The 16,839-nt window shown below is 41.2% G+C and overlaps 1 protein-coding gene across 4 annotated transcripts in view; it reads left to right on the forward strand.

Annotated features, from left to right (window-relative positions):
• Nucleotides 1-16,839, forward strand: part of rptor (regulatory associated protein of MTOR, complex 1) — a 141,028-nt gene that overhangs the window by 26,610 nt on the left and 97,579 nt on the right. For all 4 annotated transcript variants that reach the window (XM_076091161.1, XM_076091163.1, XM_076091162.1 and 1 more), the window contains exon 5: nt 15,984-16,142. In XM_076091161.1, coding sequence (XP_075947276.1) covers nt 15,984-16,142 — 159 coding nt within the window. The remainder of the gene's footprint in view (nt 1-15,983; nt 16,143-16,839) is intronic.

Raw genomic sequence — 16,839 nt, forward strand, 5'->3', positions numbered from 1 at the left:
GGGCAAATCTCCATGAAAAAAACCAATGCAATGCACAAAGTATTATGAAACATTTTTGGTTTGGCCAAAAAAAAAATATATTATGTTTCAGGGCCGTGACAGAACCAAGGCATAGCTGGTCAGTGGCAGCATCACTAAACAGAGGGATGAGCTGACACAAGGCAATTTAAACCAACCGTTTCACTACACAATTATTTATAGAGAATACCTGTTTAATATTTTAGAAGGGGTGGGGGGGGCTTTTCCAGTAGACATCACACTTTGATAATTATTGCAATTAAAAGCATCATATAATTTAGAGGATTTTTAGTAACATTTTTAAAAATGGACAATCCTTTTAGTCGATCAGTTTTCATTTTCCTAACCCTAACCACCCAGAGCGCCATCGTCCTGTAAGATTTCAATGCCCTCAACAAATGTAAGAAATTCAGGTCAAATATTTTCTGTTTATTGAGCTTGAAAACAATCGATAAACAGGCATGACATCATCATGAGCATTTTCAGTGTTTGATAACAAATATTGATTTACGAATTAGAGTTTTTACAGTCAGGAGAAATATACTGCCGCAAAATCCATTACAGTATCATAAAAGTCTCATAAAAACTAAAACATTGAATAAATTTGAATAATATTCAAAACTAAAACTTTAATCCAACAATAATTTTCAGAAAGTGACTAAGACTAAAACAAAATTTAAAATCTGTGTCAAAACTAACCCTGGTTTCAATTCTAAATTATGTAATTTTGCTAAATTGTTTAAAAGTTATATTGAGTAAATAACAAGTAACTAGTGGCTTCCAGAGATCATATCTGCTTCATGCAACACTTCATGATCTAAGTTGTCTGAGCTGAGCAACCGACCGTCTTTCTCCTGCTTTATCGACAGATATCCATTTACAAACTGCACTCACTCTTGTCACATTTGAGATGGGCTCAAGTCAAACCGTCAGAATTCATAATAGGCAGTGTCTTGTTGCTTTAGTTCTGTGAGAAGAGCTGTTCAGCTTCAGCTCTTCCCAAGCTGTGCAACCGTGACTTGAAATCTCATTTGTCAAACATGCTTGTCATCGGCAAAATGCCTCGTCGACCGTGTCACCCTGGTCAGTGAAACTTTGGTGTGCGTGCGTGCGTGCGTCCTAAATAAAAACCCAAAGAAGAACCAGATAGATCTAGTTTCAGTTTCTCATCACACATGAGTTCTACCTGAATCAAAAGATGCATGATCTTTGATGTGTAACCAAAAACAAACTACATTTCATGTCTGCGTGTGTGTCCTAACTGCTCTTCCAATGAGCCTTCTGTTCTGGTGTAGAGGTATAAATTACACGCAGATTACGCATGGCTTCAGAAAAAGTTTGGCCTTAGAGCCAGGGGAGTTTAAAATAATGTAATATGTCTGGCAACATTATTTGGAAAATATATGTTGTAAAGAAAAGTAGCTTCTGCCCAGCAGAAAATGGTTCTTGGCCAACATAATAAGCTGATTTAATTGGTCAGCAAGGTGATCAAAAGGCCCCTGATAATTGTCTCAGAGTTGTCAAAACAGACATATTGCCACCTTGGTTTGATGTTCATAGAAAAAGTTGGATTGTGTTCCCAAAAATGAAAGCGAAGAGAAAAAAGGAGGGGGTATGCACAGGAAAAAGGGAGAGTACAGAGGAAGCCATTTATCACAGCCAATCCAAGAGAGCAGCCAGCATAATGAAGACAAATAGAGGCTCTAGCTGTCAACACGAGCAGCTTATCTCTGTATTAAGCAGTCCCACCAATAGGAACACACTGGGCACGTGTTAGGAGATTGATATGGAGCATTTAGCGACTGGGTGGACACCCTAATTAGGCTGAGGTGTGACACCAGGACTAGTTCTCCCCTCCCAGTGGTGAAACAACCTTGTCGCTTCAGTCAGAGGAGCAGAAATGGTCCTTTATCTCCATCGGAAAACTCAAGACAAACTCCTCATCAACTCCTCTCTCACTTGCTTAAACAGCTTTCCTGTTACTTACCTTCTACATCTCTTCTTATAGCTTTGGTTTTACTAGTGCAGGGCCCATTCACGGCATGGCCACCGGGAGTGCGTGCCCGTTCGGAACGGGCCGCTTGCTTTGCAGGTGCAACCTTGTCGAGAACTGCTCGTTGACACCAGGGAAGTGAGGAAGATATGCATTATCTTACAGGATAATGTTGAGGTCAAATGGCACTACAGCCATCACAGTCCTTACCGCTGATTAGCTAATCCCCTTAAAGTATTCACTGTAAAGTGTTTGAATAAAAGCAGCAGGTGTATATCTAAAACATTTAAGCCCCCGCACTGATGCTTGAGTGGGCGCTCAGATCAGCACAAAAGAAAGGCCAGCAGCCTTGTCTCTGTGGAGGGATGTTGGAAAGGGTCACAGAGCATGACTCACAGGACGATCTTTCTAATGTCTGAGTGTCCTTGGTGTCATGTGCTACTGTATTGATAGATATGGGGCTGTTTTGGCCTGTCAGAGAGAGGTCAGAAGTCAGGTAGACAATAGTGTCCTCTGAGCTGGCAGGAATCCATTGTCTCACTGCGGATAATGGAACTTGGCGAGACACTTAATTTCCCGTTGGCTGAAGGAGATTCATTCGGTGATCCTTTGCTCAGACCTTTGGACAGAGGGGAAGTAGGGAAAAGACCGGTTGGGTAAAGAGAATGATTAAAAACAAAATAGTCATGGTAATGTAATGCAGATTATTTGCTATTCAGTGAGTATGGCCACATGGGCAGCAGTGCAGTTTCCGAACAAAATCGGCTAACTCTCCAAAAAGGGATCCACTTTTGTGTTGAGTTCAACTTCGACATGCAAATTTGCCCCTCTGTCCAATAACGAACTGTCTTAACAGTGCTGAAAGTGGCAGAAAGTCCAGGAGCTATTATAGCCTATTAGTTGTGTTGTTTCTTTCTTGTAAAGCCTGCTCTGCCGGGATATAAACTGCCCCACAGATGATTGTTTTCAGACGAGACAAGAGTCGACTGAATAAATACTTCTCTTGATTAAAATGTAAACTTATTGTTCTTTTAGCGACCACACTAGCTAGGATGTTTAAATGCCATTCAGAAGTTCCCCTCAAGACATGTTTTAATGTATCTAAAAATACTATTCATATTTTGCTTAGCGCTTTTCCACATAAAAAGCAAAGAACCAAACTCAAGCACATCTACCTTTTCTCCGTCATTGAGAAATACTGGATCTATGAATATTAAAATGTGCAAATATGACAGGCCTCGCTCCTTGCCCACCTCCGCTGCTTGCACTAGGTCGACCGGTAAAAATGCAATGTAGACATATCAGAATGGTGAGTGTAGTTAGTGTCTTTTATTTGTTTGTCGTGTTCGTGAGCTTGTAACTGGCAGTGGCTGACACAGCGTTAGTTGTTGTGAAACATACAATAATATCTAGTTGGATTTTTTTGGTAGATCGTGGAAAGAAGCTCCAGGTTTACATCAAAAAACTGCACACTCTGCCATGTTTGCTGTTGACATGTTCACTATGTTAAGGCAACTTTCAAGGTCTGCTCTGTGCTGGAGATTTGCGTATTACACAGAGATTGTCTTTTTTTTTTTTTTTTTTTGCCGTACCAAATCTAACTCGCCTGGGTCAATGTTGTAATTCCCAGTGTTTTAATCTAGTTCAGTATTTTGCTGTCTTTAAAATGTGTTTGACTTAATAAATGAGGCATTTGACATAATAACTGGACAATGCTGTCGAATGAGTTTTTTGTTATCTAATATGGTTGTGACTCCTCTCCATCCTCTTCTCCTCTACCACCGGTTAAATCAGTGGTTCCCAAAGTGGGGGTCGCGACCCCTAGGGGGGGCGCGGTGGTACTACAGGGGGGTCGCGGCTTCATCACCAACCCACACACACAGACGCACACATACACCGGTAAAACAATATAAAATAACCGACGTGACATGCACTGTGTTCCAACCACGCCACCAGAGCGGCTCATGTCACAGACCGACTGTGGCAAAACCAGCGAGAGCGAGAGCGAGCGCGCGAGAGAGCGCGAACGAGCGAGGGAGAGAGAGAGTGAGGGAGCGCGAACGAGAGAGAGACACACAGCGACACAGAGCGAGAAAGATACGGAGCGACAGAGAAAGATAAAGATAAGAGAAGGAAGTATGTACAAAGATGGACAGATTTGTGACTGGTCTAAAGCGCAAAAATATTTTATACAGTTCATGCATTATAATGCAATTCATTAAAAACCAAGACAAATTTGGGGTCGGGTTGCGGGGGGGGGGGGGGTCGTCCAATGTTCCTATATCATCAAAGGGGGTCTTGACAGAAAAAGTTTGGGAACCACTGGGTTAAATGCATCATCTAATCCTAGCAGACGATTGGTTTTCTCCTTCAGGATGTTGGAAGCAGAGGACGATGATTACTTTCCTCCGGTCCCTCCCTTCACCCCTCCTTTTTCCTCTTCACCTTGTAGTTTTCTCATATCTCTCTCAACTTTCTCCTTCCTCCTTTTCACCCAATATTTGTTAGTCCAAACATCCCTCTCTGTCTGCTTTGTGCATTGTGACTAGAATCACACACGCACACACACACACACACACACGCGCGCGCACACACACACACACACACACACACACACACACACACACACACACACACACACACACACACACACACACTCCTTTCATTATCAGCCCTTGACCAGTGGCTTCAAAATACAAAGTAAAGACCTTAACAATTTTGCTGACTTGGGCTTCCTTCTCATCTAAATTCATTTTAATTTCCTTTTTTGTCAGTCATGTGATGATAAACAAATAGGAAAACTGAAGCAATGTCTTAGGTCAAACTGAAATTCATGGGCAACATTAAGGATTCATCTACTAGCCTGACTCACCATAAACCCAGAAGTCAGCTGTTGCTTAACGGATTGTTGGCACAACATGAAAACTTCAGGAGATGTAAAGAAGTGTCGACCCTATAACATATTAAAGAGGTAGAGTTTTTCACTAATTTGCATTTTGGACAAAACCTCTTGTTTGCTATCAGGTGATCAGAGAACCATAATGTTTATTTTTGAAGGAGATATCTGTGTCTTTAGGTGGGGTGGTTTGCAGTCCAACCTTTAGGTCCTCTGTCTCCTGAAAGGTTGGTCATTCTGCTTTTATAAACCATGTTCTTACACTTGTAAAGTAAACAAGCATTTTTGAGTCATAATGTGTACGTTCCTATTGTTAAGCTCCCTGGCAGATTGCATGTTCTTGTCATGTGTTTGATTTCAGTTCCATGATGTGTTGGCAGAAAATAGGACATGCCCTGTATTTAAATTTAAGCATCAGCAACCATTGTTTTACCAAAGGTTAAGATGTGGTGTCTACAATGATGTTGTATAATGATGTGTTTGCGACACGTGCCATAATACTAAAGGTTATTGTAAAGTTTTCTCATAAGCATAAATGGTGAGTAACTTCTGTAAGTGGCGAGAGAGAGTGGTCACTCTTTCCGGTTTATTTCTGTGCTTTTTGTTCACAACACACTCTCCTAAAGGTTAACAATGCACCAGTAGGTGTTTTATAATCTGCAATTCACATAGAACTTGGTGGCTGTTTTTATTTTTTTGTTTGGCTGGAGGTCATATAATATAAAATTGCAGAACAAGCTGTCCAGGGGTCTGTGAGGAATTTCCTGTGAATGCTTTAATGCTCTTTTCCTGATGTAACACAGTGCCAATCCAATAAAGTCATCTTGAGCCTTTTGCACTATGCCATTGCACTTAATGCAATATGAATGGAGCCTCCTGTGCAGCCATTACTCCAATGAACGGAGAGAAATGCTCTCGCGCTCATTGCTGTAACACTATAGCTGCATCTAAAAACGCTATTAGATTTGATGATGTGGGAACTATTTTAGTGATAGATTCCTCCTTCAGTTTTCCAGGAATAAGGCAGGAAGGTAGGAAATATACTTTAATGTCCATTTCCCAGTGTGGTAGGCCTCCAGGCAGGCGTGAGTGGAAGTGGGGGTGTTTAGTCCAGAGCAACATATATATGTGTGTGCGCACAGCATAACAAACCTCCTCACTCTGTCTCTGTGCCTGTTTGCACGAGGGGCGGAGTCTCACACACACACACACACACACACACACACACACACACACACACACACACACACACACACACACACACACACACACACACACACTGTGGAAGAAGGTAATTTCCATGCATGCTCAGTGGGCTGGAGTTGCAACTACACACACACAACCTCTTCCTCCTCCTGCATCGCTAGATGTTGCTGCCTATTGCCTTCTGACCTGAGGCCGGTGACCTCCCGTCCTGTCACATGATCCGGCCAAAATCACATAACATGGCGTCTCACAAGCAAACGTCCGTAGACTGTAGAGCGGCGCTATGTGATCACGACTCACCCACACATGATGGATGGAGCAGTTGTTGTGCCCAGGATTTACGAAGCGGTGACGAAACGTGTCATAACACCGCTCCGCCCTGCAGAGAGAGAGTAGCCCTGACGTGCGATGTTAAGACGACTAGACCACCAAGTCGAATGTTATTATTACGTCACACCACAACACGAGAGCCGTACAGGCAGCAACATCGCGGAGCTACTAATAACTTAACCTGGAGGAATGGGACATAGTGACTGACAACTTTACTTAATGCACTTTAGTTCACATGATGTTTATGGCATCTACTTGTAAGTTAAGAGTGGTTAGTGACAAAACAAGAAAATAATACAACATGCGTTTCATTTTCAAATTAATTTATGGCAAGTGCATTTTAGTAAAACGTCTAAGGCGTCTACCATTCGCGTTTGTATTCAATCTTGTCGTGCGAAAAGCATAAGGCTGGACATTAGACGGGTAGGTCTGTAATGTAGAGTTGTTGGATCAACAATCCGGCTTGTAACTTGATTGACATTAACATTGTCCCTCAGTAGCTATGATCAAAGTGCTCTTCAGCGGCACACTGAGCACCAGATTGCTCCAGTGCAGATATGTCGAGTAGCGTTAAAGGAGGATTCCAGGACACCATGAGTTACCAGTTTGTAATAGCCCTGTATTCAAATATAAGGTGAACAGAATATCAAAAACATCTCTCAATACAAAACACTGACTGCAGCCCGTTGACTGTTACTTAATAAAGTCTTTTGTCAGTGTAGACGGAGACTTTTCCTCAGGTGATGACGCATGCTGAGCCATTGACACTGAGTGGGAGTGACACTAGGGAAACACACATAGGCACATATTACAAATACACTTGCATAGTAAAGAGAAAAATAAACAATGAACAAATACACACAAACAGGCACAGACTTGAAAATGTGTGTGTTGTAGCTGTATTCATTCTGCAGTTATGTCTGTACCTACATGAATGAGTGTGTGTGTGTGTGTGTGTGTCTGTCTGTGTGCGTCGGTGACAGAAATCCTACCACACTCCAGATGACCCCTGGGATTGAGAAAATGCATCCTTTACTGGAGCAATGACTTGACAGACTTCCTCTGTGTGCCTAGTGTCATTTATCCTATTCACTATATTGTTGTATTAATAAATCACTACTCTAACTCCTTAGCTTATTCATTCTTTCAGAAAGTGACTTTATTATGCATACCATGTACAGGCAGCTGTAGGATGAGCCCTTTGAAATCAGGACTCTGGGTGATAATGAAAAGATTTTAATAGAACTTAAATTTGACTCAGTAGATCCCCTGACTAGAAGTACATAGACACACACTGTCACGACATCACAGACGGAGACAGCAGCAGTCCCTCTGTTTCCAGGCTAATGATTTGTGGCCCGCTTGCCCGCTCCAATCCTTCCGCAATCACCTACTGGTGCAACTCTCCCTGCAGGTGCCTGGAAATGAGGGCAGCAGTTGATTAGAGCAGAGGAGAGCGCTGTAATAAGCAGCCGGCTGTGGGACGAGAATAGCTGCTTCAGTGCATCAATTGGACCGCAGGTTACTGACACTTTGAGTATTTCCACCAGCACTTCAAGAAAAATTAAACATCTAATCTGTGCCCTTCTAGTAGTAGTATAATCGTGTGAAAATTCAAAAATCTATTACATGTGTATATATTTTGGATATTGAGATGAGCTCACCTGACCTCGTCTGACCCGCAGACTTGTGACAGAAAACTAGGGATGCCCCCCGAAACCCGGTTCTAAGTGGGAACCGTCTCTAAATGAGTAAAACCCAGAGTATGGATAAGGTCAGGAGTTAACAGTTCTGCTATCGGTACTTTATAGGTTACAGAGTGAGATAGCAGCATAACAAACCTCCTCACTCTGTCTCTGTGCCTGTTTGCACGAGGGGCGGAGTCTCACACACACACACACACACACACACACACACACACACACACACACACACACTCACACTCTGAGTCAGTACAAACATCATGTCAGAGAGGAAAAAAAGATCCAAAGTGTGGCTTAATTTTCCTCGAGTAGATTCTGATGACTCTCGTTTTCACAAATGAAATAAACCCTCACAAGTAAAGTTGGTAATACCAGTTTATGACTGTTTGACGGACAGCCGTCCATCCTCGTCCACTGCAGGTAACGTTAGCGATGACATACAGAGTTTGCTGATAAGAATTGGCTATTAAATGAAAGCTAATTCCTTTAGCTAATCGTTTAGCTGCAAATGTATTTTAAAGATTTTGGAACTTCTTGTATTGCTGCTCAAGACAGACTATTCGTATACATACTAGAATAATAAAGCAAAGTTAATTGTCTTCTTACAATATAATCAAAAAGAACCATTAAGAGTACCGATAAGAAACCAAACTGATAAGCAGTATCAATAAGAGTACTAATATCGCTAAAATCCTAACGATACCCATCCTGACAGAAAACATAGTATTTTTTTTATAAAAAGCTTAATGTGTCACATTGTAATGAAAACAGACTTAGCAAATAAATCATGACGGACATCAAAGAGATGGAAAGTGAGCGTAGAAGAACGCATCAGATCTGTGTGAAACTGAGCTATTGCTGCATGTTTTATCTAATGTGTTAGAGCCAAAACAAAAGATAAAGTGTCAAAGACATATTCTGAGTGTTATTCTAAATGGCTTGCTTAGAGCTCTCCCCCCCCCAGATACGGTAAAATGACTACATTTCAAATACACATGCACGCACCCGCACACACTTGGGAGAGCTGCTGGGAACTCAGCTTTTAATTGGACTGGTGCTTTAGGGGTCTCTCTGCCCCTTCTCTATCAGACACATGTACGCTACATACACAAAAACAAGCACACACAACATGTTCACAGAGCTTTTAATCGAATACAGCCTATTAAAGCCTCCAGGATCTGGTACTGAATCAGTCGCGTATCTCCACTGTGAACATATTACAGCCTCATTTGTTTTGTGCTTTTTATCAGTTTTGGTGTCTGTAATGACTCTGAAATATGTGCTGAATGCGTATTTTTCAGAAAGCTGAATTTTTGGTTGTGAAGAATGAGTCACAGGACATAGAGTGTGGATATAAATAGAGGGGCATGATGTGACTAAGGTCCCTGACCTGACTTGAACACAGGACTTAAAGGTAATATATGCAACATTTTTCCATCAAAATGTCTAAAAACAACTAAACCTATGTTAAGTTGTGTACTGAGATTGTCTCCAACAATGTTCCTACCGAAAGAAATCTGTAAATTTGTTCAATTTAGCGGTGTGTTTCATTTGGTCACCTGCTAATGGCGTCATTACCCCTCTAGTTGCTCTAACTTCTGGGGAAACACCAGATCATACGTCAGTTAAATAGTTACACATGTACACAGGTAAGTTTTCTGCCATACAGCATACCTTTTCATTAATCGCATGCCATTTTACAGCGCAGTAATCCAGCAGAGACTTAATTTATTGATATATTTCAATAAGTTAAGTTAAGGGGCATGGGGGTGTGATTGGATGTGTAAAGGAAATGTCAGTAGAGGAAGGGAAGGCCGCATGAAAGCATGCAATGTCATACAAGTTTAAAGGAAGTGAGTTTTGTTACCATCAGAAGAGAGGAAGCCTCATAAAAAAACCAAAGTCTGAAAAACGGAGGGAGATTTGAGAGGAAGGGTGCGTTTCAATAGTTTTCAATAAGTCATATGATACAGTTTCTTCACTCGTGTTTGAAGCTACTTGTATTTGAAATCTTTTTTTTGTATTATCTCATCCTGTTTAACGTACAGTACACAAGCACTTAGTGTATTTGGACCATCTGCCAGTTACATAACCCATGTCACTTAGTCAGCTGTGGCAGCAGTGTTCTGACTCCTGCTGCTCGCTTCCAGCATCAGACTCGTCCTAAACACAAGAACAGATGAAGAAAACATTAAGTCGTGAGTGTTTCTGTACCGTTACATATCCGACATTTGGAACGCGTGATGCCTTTACAAAGTATCAGGAGGTCAATTTGTTCTTTTCTTGACAACATCATTTAACTTATTCAAATCTCTCTGTGGTGTTTTGACTGCAACTCCTCAGAAGTGCAAGCATTCATGCCTCTAAATCCACCGTTTTGGGACTGATAAATGGCTGAATGGGTAACATAGTCAGGAGGCGTGCTGGCAGAGGAAAGGAGACATGTCATCGCTCCCTCTGCTCCATCCAACCTGCTGTGAACTGACTCAGCCGGACACACTGGCCCCAGCGGGACTGCTGTAACTGGGGAAACAACTACCGCCACACAGGCCTGCTATTTATCAGACTGGCTTTCTCAGCTAAATTTGAATAAGTATACTTTATTGATCCCTGTGGAGAAGCTGTCTTTTTGCTCGCCTCCTTTCCAGATCAGATTGCTTTGCTGACTGCAGATTAGTATTGTTGGAATATGTGAGGTTTCATTTCATACCTTGCTATCATAAATCCCCAAGCTATATACTTTTTTTAATGAGATTGAGCAAATGGAGAGAAAGCCTCTCCATTTCTGTCTTATGTATTTTCCCTCCATGTCTTCATTTTGCTCTCTTTTCCTCTGGTGTATCTCACATCTAAACAAGCCCAGTGTTACAGGTTGGTTGGTGACTGAGAGACCAGCGGTTGACCTCTCTTTGACAACAAGTGGCCGATGCTGTCATCCAAGTTAACATTTAAGTTTTAGTTTTTTTTTACCTTCAGCTTAAAAAGATTGCCTGCATTCCATTAAGCTAAATTCCCTATTACATTGCATACAAGGTTATTAAAACATTCAAGTTTACAAGGTTATTTATTGTCATTGTACAACAGGGTTGCACAACAAAATGCAGGTCTTAGTCACATTTTGCAACATGAGAAAAACGCATACACACACACACGCACGCACGGACAACAAAAACCCTATAATATAAGAATTAAGGAGCCTCACAGCCTAAAAAAGAAAGGAGCTGCTCTGAAGTTGTGTGGTATCCCAGCTGATACTTCTGTTTCTCTTGTCAGATGGCAGCAGGGTGTGGCTGGGTGGGTATTGTTTTTTTTATATCTTTTGGGCTCTTAGCAGGCACCTCTTCTCACCAATATCACTGATGCTCAGTAGATGGGTACCAATGATGTTCTGTGCGGGTTTAATCTCCCGCTGTAGAGCCCTCCTGTCCTGGGTCTGCACATCCCATGACGGATTGTAATGTTTCCAGTCAGAAAACATTACAAACTGGCATTTATTCCACTGTCATAAATGTTGATACATAATGTTGATGATCATATTTCGTAGTTCGGAGACAGCCATCAGAGTATTCGTTTTCCATGGAAGTCTCCAAATGAAGAATGTATGTCCACAGGCGGATTTTACCTTTAAATAAATAAGTACTCTGTCACAATGGTAACTCTAAATGTTTCTAACTTGCGTATCAATTCTAGTTGTTTGCTGTCACCACAGACATTGTGTTGTCTAAAATGTAGCCTGATGTGTGTGACAGCCAGAGAGGCTCCAACTGGACCTTACGACTTAACAGTCTGTATTTTAATTGCATTCTGAATGCTTACGGTATTTTGAAAAGGTCGCCTGTTCTCAGGATGTGACACGATGATAAATGGCGACGGAGCGAGCACAGAGCACACCTTTAGAAAGAGTTTGTTTCCAGTGGCCTTGATGGATATCATGGAGGTGTTTTATATTGGTGGTGTGAGGTAAAGAAGCGACAGGTAGACGGCTATAGATTGCATCAACCTCTTGAGGAAGGTGGTCCCCACAGGAGGCTGGAGCTCCCCCCTCAGGTCAAGGCGGTTAATGTTAGAAGATGAGTCAAGTCACACACACTCAAGCCTCCTTCTCCCAGAATATTGTGATTGGTTTCCTCCATCACTGCAGGTCCCTCAGTAACACCATTATGCCATTCAGATACCACTTGATATCGTCGGAACGAGTGCTGCGTCTCTTGGCATTCAGATGCTCCGATCTGATTATGCCCAAATTGAATCAGCCTGTCAGCTCTGCTATCACACTGCAACTCAAAACTCATGTAGGTACGGGAAGCTGAAATATGGCATCTTTGATCAAGGTCTGTTCAGCTTGGCCTCTGTAGGATGTGTGATGTTAAGAACAAAAAGCAAGTGATAGTTTTATTCCGCAAATCAGGATTAATAACTAGCATCATTTAAATAATGATCACACAGCTGTAGCATTTAAACACCAGGATCATAAATTACTGTATAGCTCAAAGAGTCATAAATACAGCCTTGATGGCTACAAATTTGTTCTATCAATTCTATGCATTGGACACAGGGAAGACTGACTCTTACAAGACGGTTTGTTCTTGGTATACATTGTATACTGTCAATTCTCAAATAATCTCAAACTAGAGACCATCTTTCGATGCGATCACACGGGCAGATACGCCAAATCGAGCCAGGGACCCAAGCGTGTGGGGGGGGAAATAGCTCTTTCCCCACTTCCTACCCCCATACATCCGGGGCCTTTGCCCGTGGCCACACACGTCTTTGAACTTTGCCTTCATTTTAACCTCAACTACACACATGTACATATTTAGGATGCCAAATAGGGTCGGGGCATATAGTTGAGGGGCAAATGGCCCCATCCCCACTTCCTGCCCCCCTTGCTCAGACCGCGCCCATCTCTAAACTCAGCTTTCATTTTGGTTTTAACTACACACCTGTAAAGTTTCATGACTGCATCTTGCACGGTTGTTACTCTGTCACGGTGACACATTCTGTCAGCAGAAATATAAACACCTGGCAATGTACTCAAAATCCCTCCTGGGGTAGTTACCGCTTTTGGAAATGACTGAAAAGTATACATTATATTGAATTTATCAAGGAAATGTTGAGTTTTTGAATGGGGATGGATCAGATAAGAGGGCATATTCATAATTAATTTGATAAAATATACTTATCTTATAAAACGGATGAATTCAAACCTGTATCCTATGCGAGCATTTCAAATACAAGTTTTATTGCATTTAAGATAAAAGAGCATCATTTTTGTTGTATTTAATTGTTTTTTTAAGCTTTTGTGTTCATTCCTATTATCACGTTTGGATTTGACGGATAGACTGTTCTCTCAAAACTGTCGTGATTCAAGGCCGTGTCTTTGTCTTGTTGTTTTTCATCAGTTTGAGAAGTTGGAAGTTTTGCAAGTTGAGGTTAAAATATGGCTTCTTCTGTGATTCAAAGCCATTTGTCAGGAGGCCAGCTGTTTAGTAAAAGGCATGTTAGTTATGCAACAGAAGGGCCTTGGTGAGTGTGATAATGATTCAGACTGGTCTATCCGGGTGCTTTTCTGTTGCATAACTAGTTGACACCTCTATGTCCCTTCCATACACACACACACACACACACACACACACACACACACACACGCACACACTACTTCATTTAATGAAGCGAAGGAACACAAACAATGCACACGTCCTCCGTCTCCCACTCTTACTCATTTACAATTTCTCGAGCAGCTTATCCACACACGCACACACCCGGGTACAGGCATGAGTATCACGCTGACTTGACTCTTGTAAAATCACTGAAACTGGTGAAGTATGATCTCAAGTAACAAGTTGACAGCAGTAGAGCAACAAGTAGCAGCACCTACAAGTCAGCGTTCTGTGTTTTTGTGTTTGTTTATGTGTAGAGTATCTGCTTCAAATGTTCACTCAAAAAGCGCTGCTCTGCCTGATTTGTAAAACAGAATTATACAAGAGATTTGCACTACTGGTACTATATGTTATATCCTTCATAACAGCTTGTTTAAAGTTCACACTCTGACGTGTAAAAGTGTCCTTGTTTACCCTCAAATTACACTTGCTTTTGTTACATTTCAGTTTCTTCTTAAGACCAACTATCCTACTAAAGCTATCAGCCTGTTGTTTGAAGTCTGGAGTTTTTCAGCTAAAATCATTATTTTTTTTTTAAATGTTTCGGCTTTGAAAAGGTTTGACATCTTTCAAAGCACAACGTCTTTGTATCAGTCAACATAATATTGGATCATTGCAAACAAAATGTCTCCATCAGCTCTGCCAGCTCCATTTAGTCACCTCATAAATGAGTCAGATCCATATTTTTGGGCTGCTCAAACAGAGTGCTTAAAACCTCCAAGAAACAAACAGCTTAACAAAATGTGTAACAATGTAGTTTATTGGTGAAATATTTAGAGACATGGCCTTTTAGGTAACTGTATTGTACATAATTTAGGATTTCACAGTGGTACCTAGTAATGAATGTAATGAATGATTGGTGGCAAATTTATGGAAAAACCAACCTTAATTTAAGTATTTTGAAAAGGTTTTCTTCATTGCTTCTTGTCCTATAGTCTCCAATCTGAAGAACTCTACCGGAGGGATCAACAACATTCTTCCTAATAATCTTCCTTCATTTGGTGTTTTTTAACCGTGGTACCAAATTTGTACATACTTTGTGTCATTGTCTGTTATGCAGTTTTAAATTCCAGTTCAGTGCTGCCGAATGAGTCTTTTCAGTTTGGCAGAGGGTTGCTTTCTCCTCTGTTGTTTACTTGAATTTTCGGATATCTGAGCAAGAAAAACATCTTATTCGCCTCTTAGCTGCATGCAGGTCAGCTTGACATGTCGAGCTGTGAACCTTACTCACCACCTGACCAACAATTAATCTCATACTGTACCGTTCAATTTAAGAATTTATAAATAATGTGATGTGTCAAAAATAAAAATAAAATCAATTTTTTTTTCTTTATATTGTAGAGCCATGGTTAAAGTGTAAACCAGGACCATTGTCCTCAAAGAAAGTTGGTTCTCCTGCCTGTTTCTGAGTCATTGATCATTGAAATGACTGTTATTAAATTAAGCAGCAGAAAGAATCAGAACCGTTTATTGCCAAGTACGTTACACATACAAGGTATTTGAGTTGGTGAATGGTGCATAACAATAAACACAGTGCAATAATCGAGACATCATTTAAAAATAGAAAAATATTAAAATTTTCAATAAAATATGGTAAACAAACAGATAGCAGTACGTTAAAACAAGTATATTATAAAAGCAGCAAGTGTGTTTTGTTATAGAAAGGATGTGCGAGCCGTGTGTTTATGTAGGACACAGTTGGATCACGCTGACGTATCCTCTCTCATAATAAGCCTTGTGATGCACACACCATGAAGAATGTAAAGAACACATTGGAAGATCCGTGTCTCATAAATGTTTGTACTCTTCCAAGCATTTCTCTTTTCCCGTGGCATTATTTGCTGTATGTTTCATTCATTTAAATGCCACCAATACCAGCAGGTTTTTGCATCACTCAACATGATGAATAGGGATGTGCTTGGTCTGCTCTTCTCTGATGATTAGCAGGCATGATAGGTCGATGTGTAAATATGTTGTATGATTAGTTGTTCAACACTTTTATTAAGATGCCTTTTGCTATGTGAGCACAGTGGCCAAATGTTAATATGGAATGGAAAACACTCTGTCACATAAAGTCAAGCTTGTTAGATAGAACGTAGTTCCAACTTCTGTATGTGTCAGTTTTAGATGTAAACCGATCATGCTGACACCTTCCTCTCTTCCTCCCTGTTTTCCAGGCGCGTTACAAACAGAGTCTGGACCCCACAGTGGACGAGGTGAAGAAGCTGTGCACGTCGCTGAGACGCAACGCCAAAGAGGAGCGAGTCCTCTTCCACTACAACGGCCACGGGGTGCCACGGCCCACTGTCAACGGAGAGATCTGGGTTTTTAATAAGGTACCACACACACACACACACAAACAAGAAATATGCTCTCACATTCATATACAGTAGCCGTGGACTTCTAGACCTTTACTGCTACAAGGTTCCAAGGAAAACTTGGAACCTTGTAAATCATCTGTTGCTGAGATGCTATATGCTGCGTTTACAGTGAGCGGGATTAAAGGGACTCATGGACCAGGCTCGCGTTTGTGACATCTCAAGATATAAACAGCGTCCTCCTCGGCTTAGCTGTAAGGTTAGCTAGCTCAGTAGTAGGTGAGCTAGCAGTATCTGTTAGCTATCGTCCATAAATAGACATTCCTTTGGAGCATCAGTTGATTTCGCAATGTAATTATGAACACAAACAGTACAATCGGGAAGAGAAAATCACGACGTGAAGTAAAATGAATAAAACTCCACTCACATTTTACCCCTTATACTTATTCCTTTTCCTTTAAAATTACTCTCTGGCTGCTGAAACAGGGGGGGGGGGGGGGGGGGTTTGGTGTTACAGCAATGTCTGGAAAGTAGTGGGAGAATCAAAAAGCATAGGGTATAACACCTGTATAGCATCAAGATTATTAGTTTTATTACTCATTGTCTCTGTCTCTGTATGTTTCTGACCATCTCACCCTCCCTCATTATATTTTTCTCTTTTCAACTATTTCTCTCCCCCTCCCTTCTGCTCACGCTCTTCATCAAACAGATGACT

This window comes from Anarhichas minor, unplaced genomic scaffold, assembly GCF_050575085.1.
Source record: "Anarhichas minor isolate MPS153535 unplaced genomic scaffold, ASM5057508v1 ptg000014l, whole genome shotgun sequence".
Taxonomy (NCBI): Eukaryota; Metazoa; Chordata; class Actinopteri; order Perciformes; family Anarhichadidae; genus Anarhichas; species Anarhichas minor.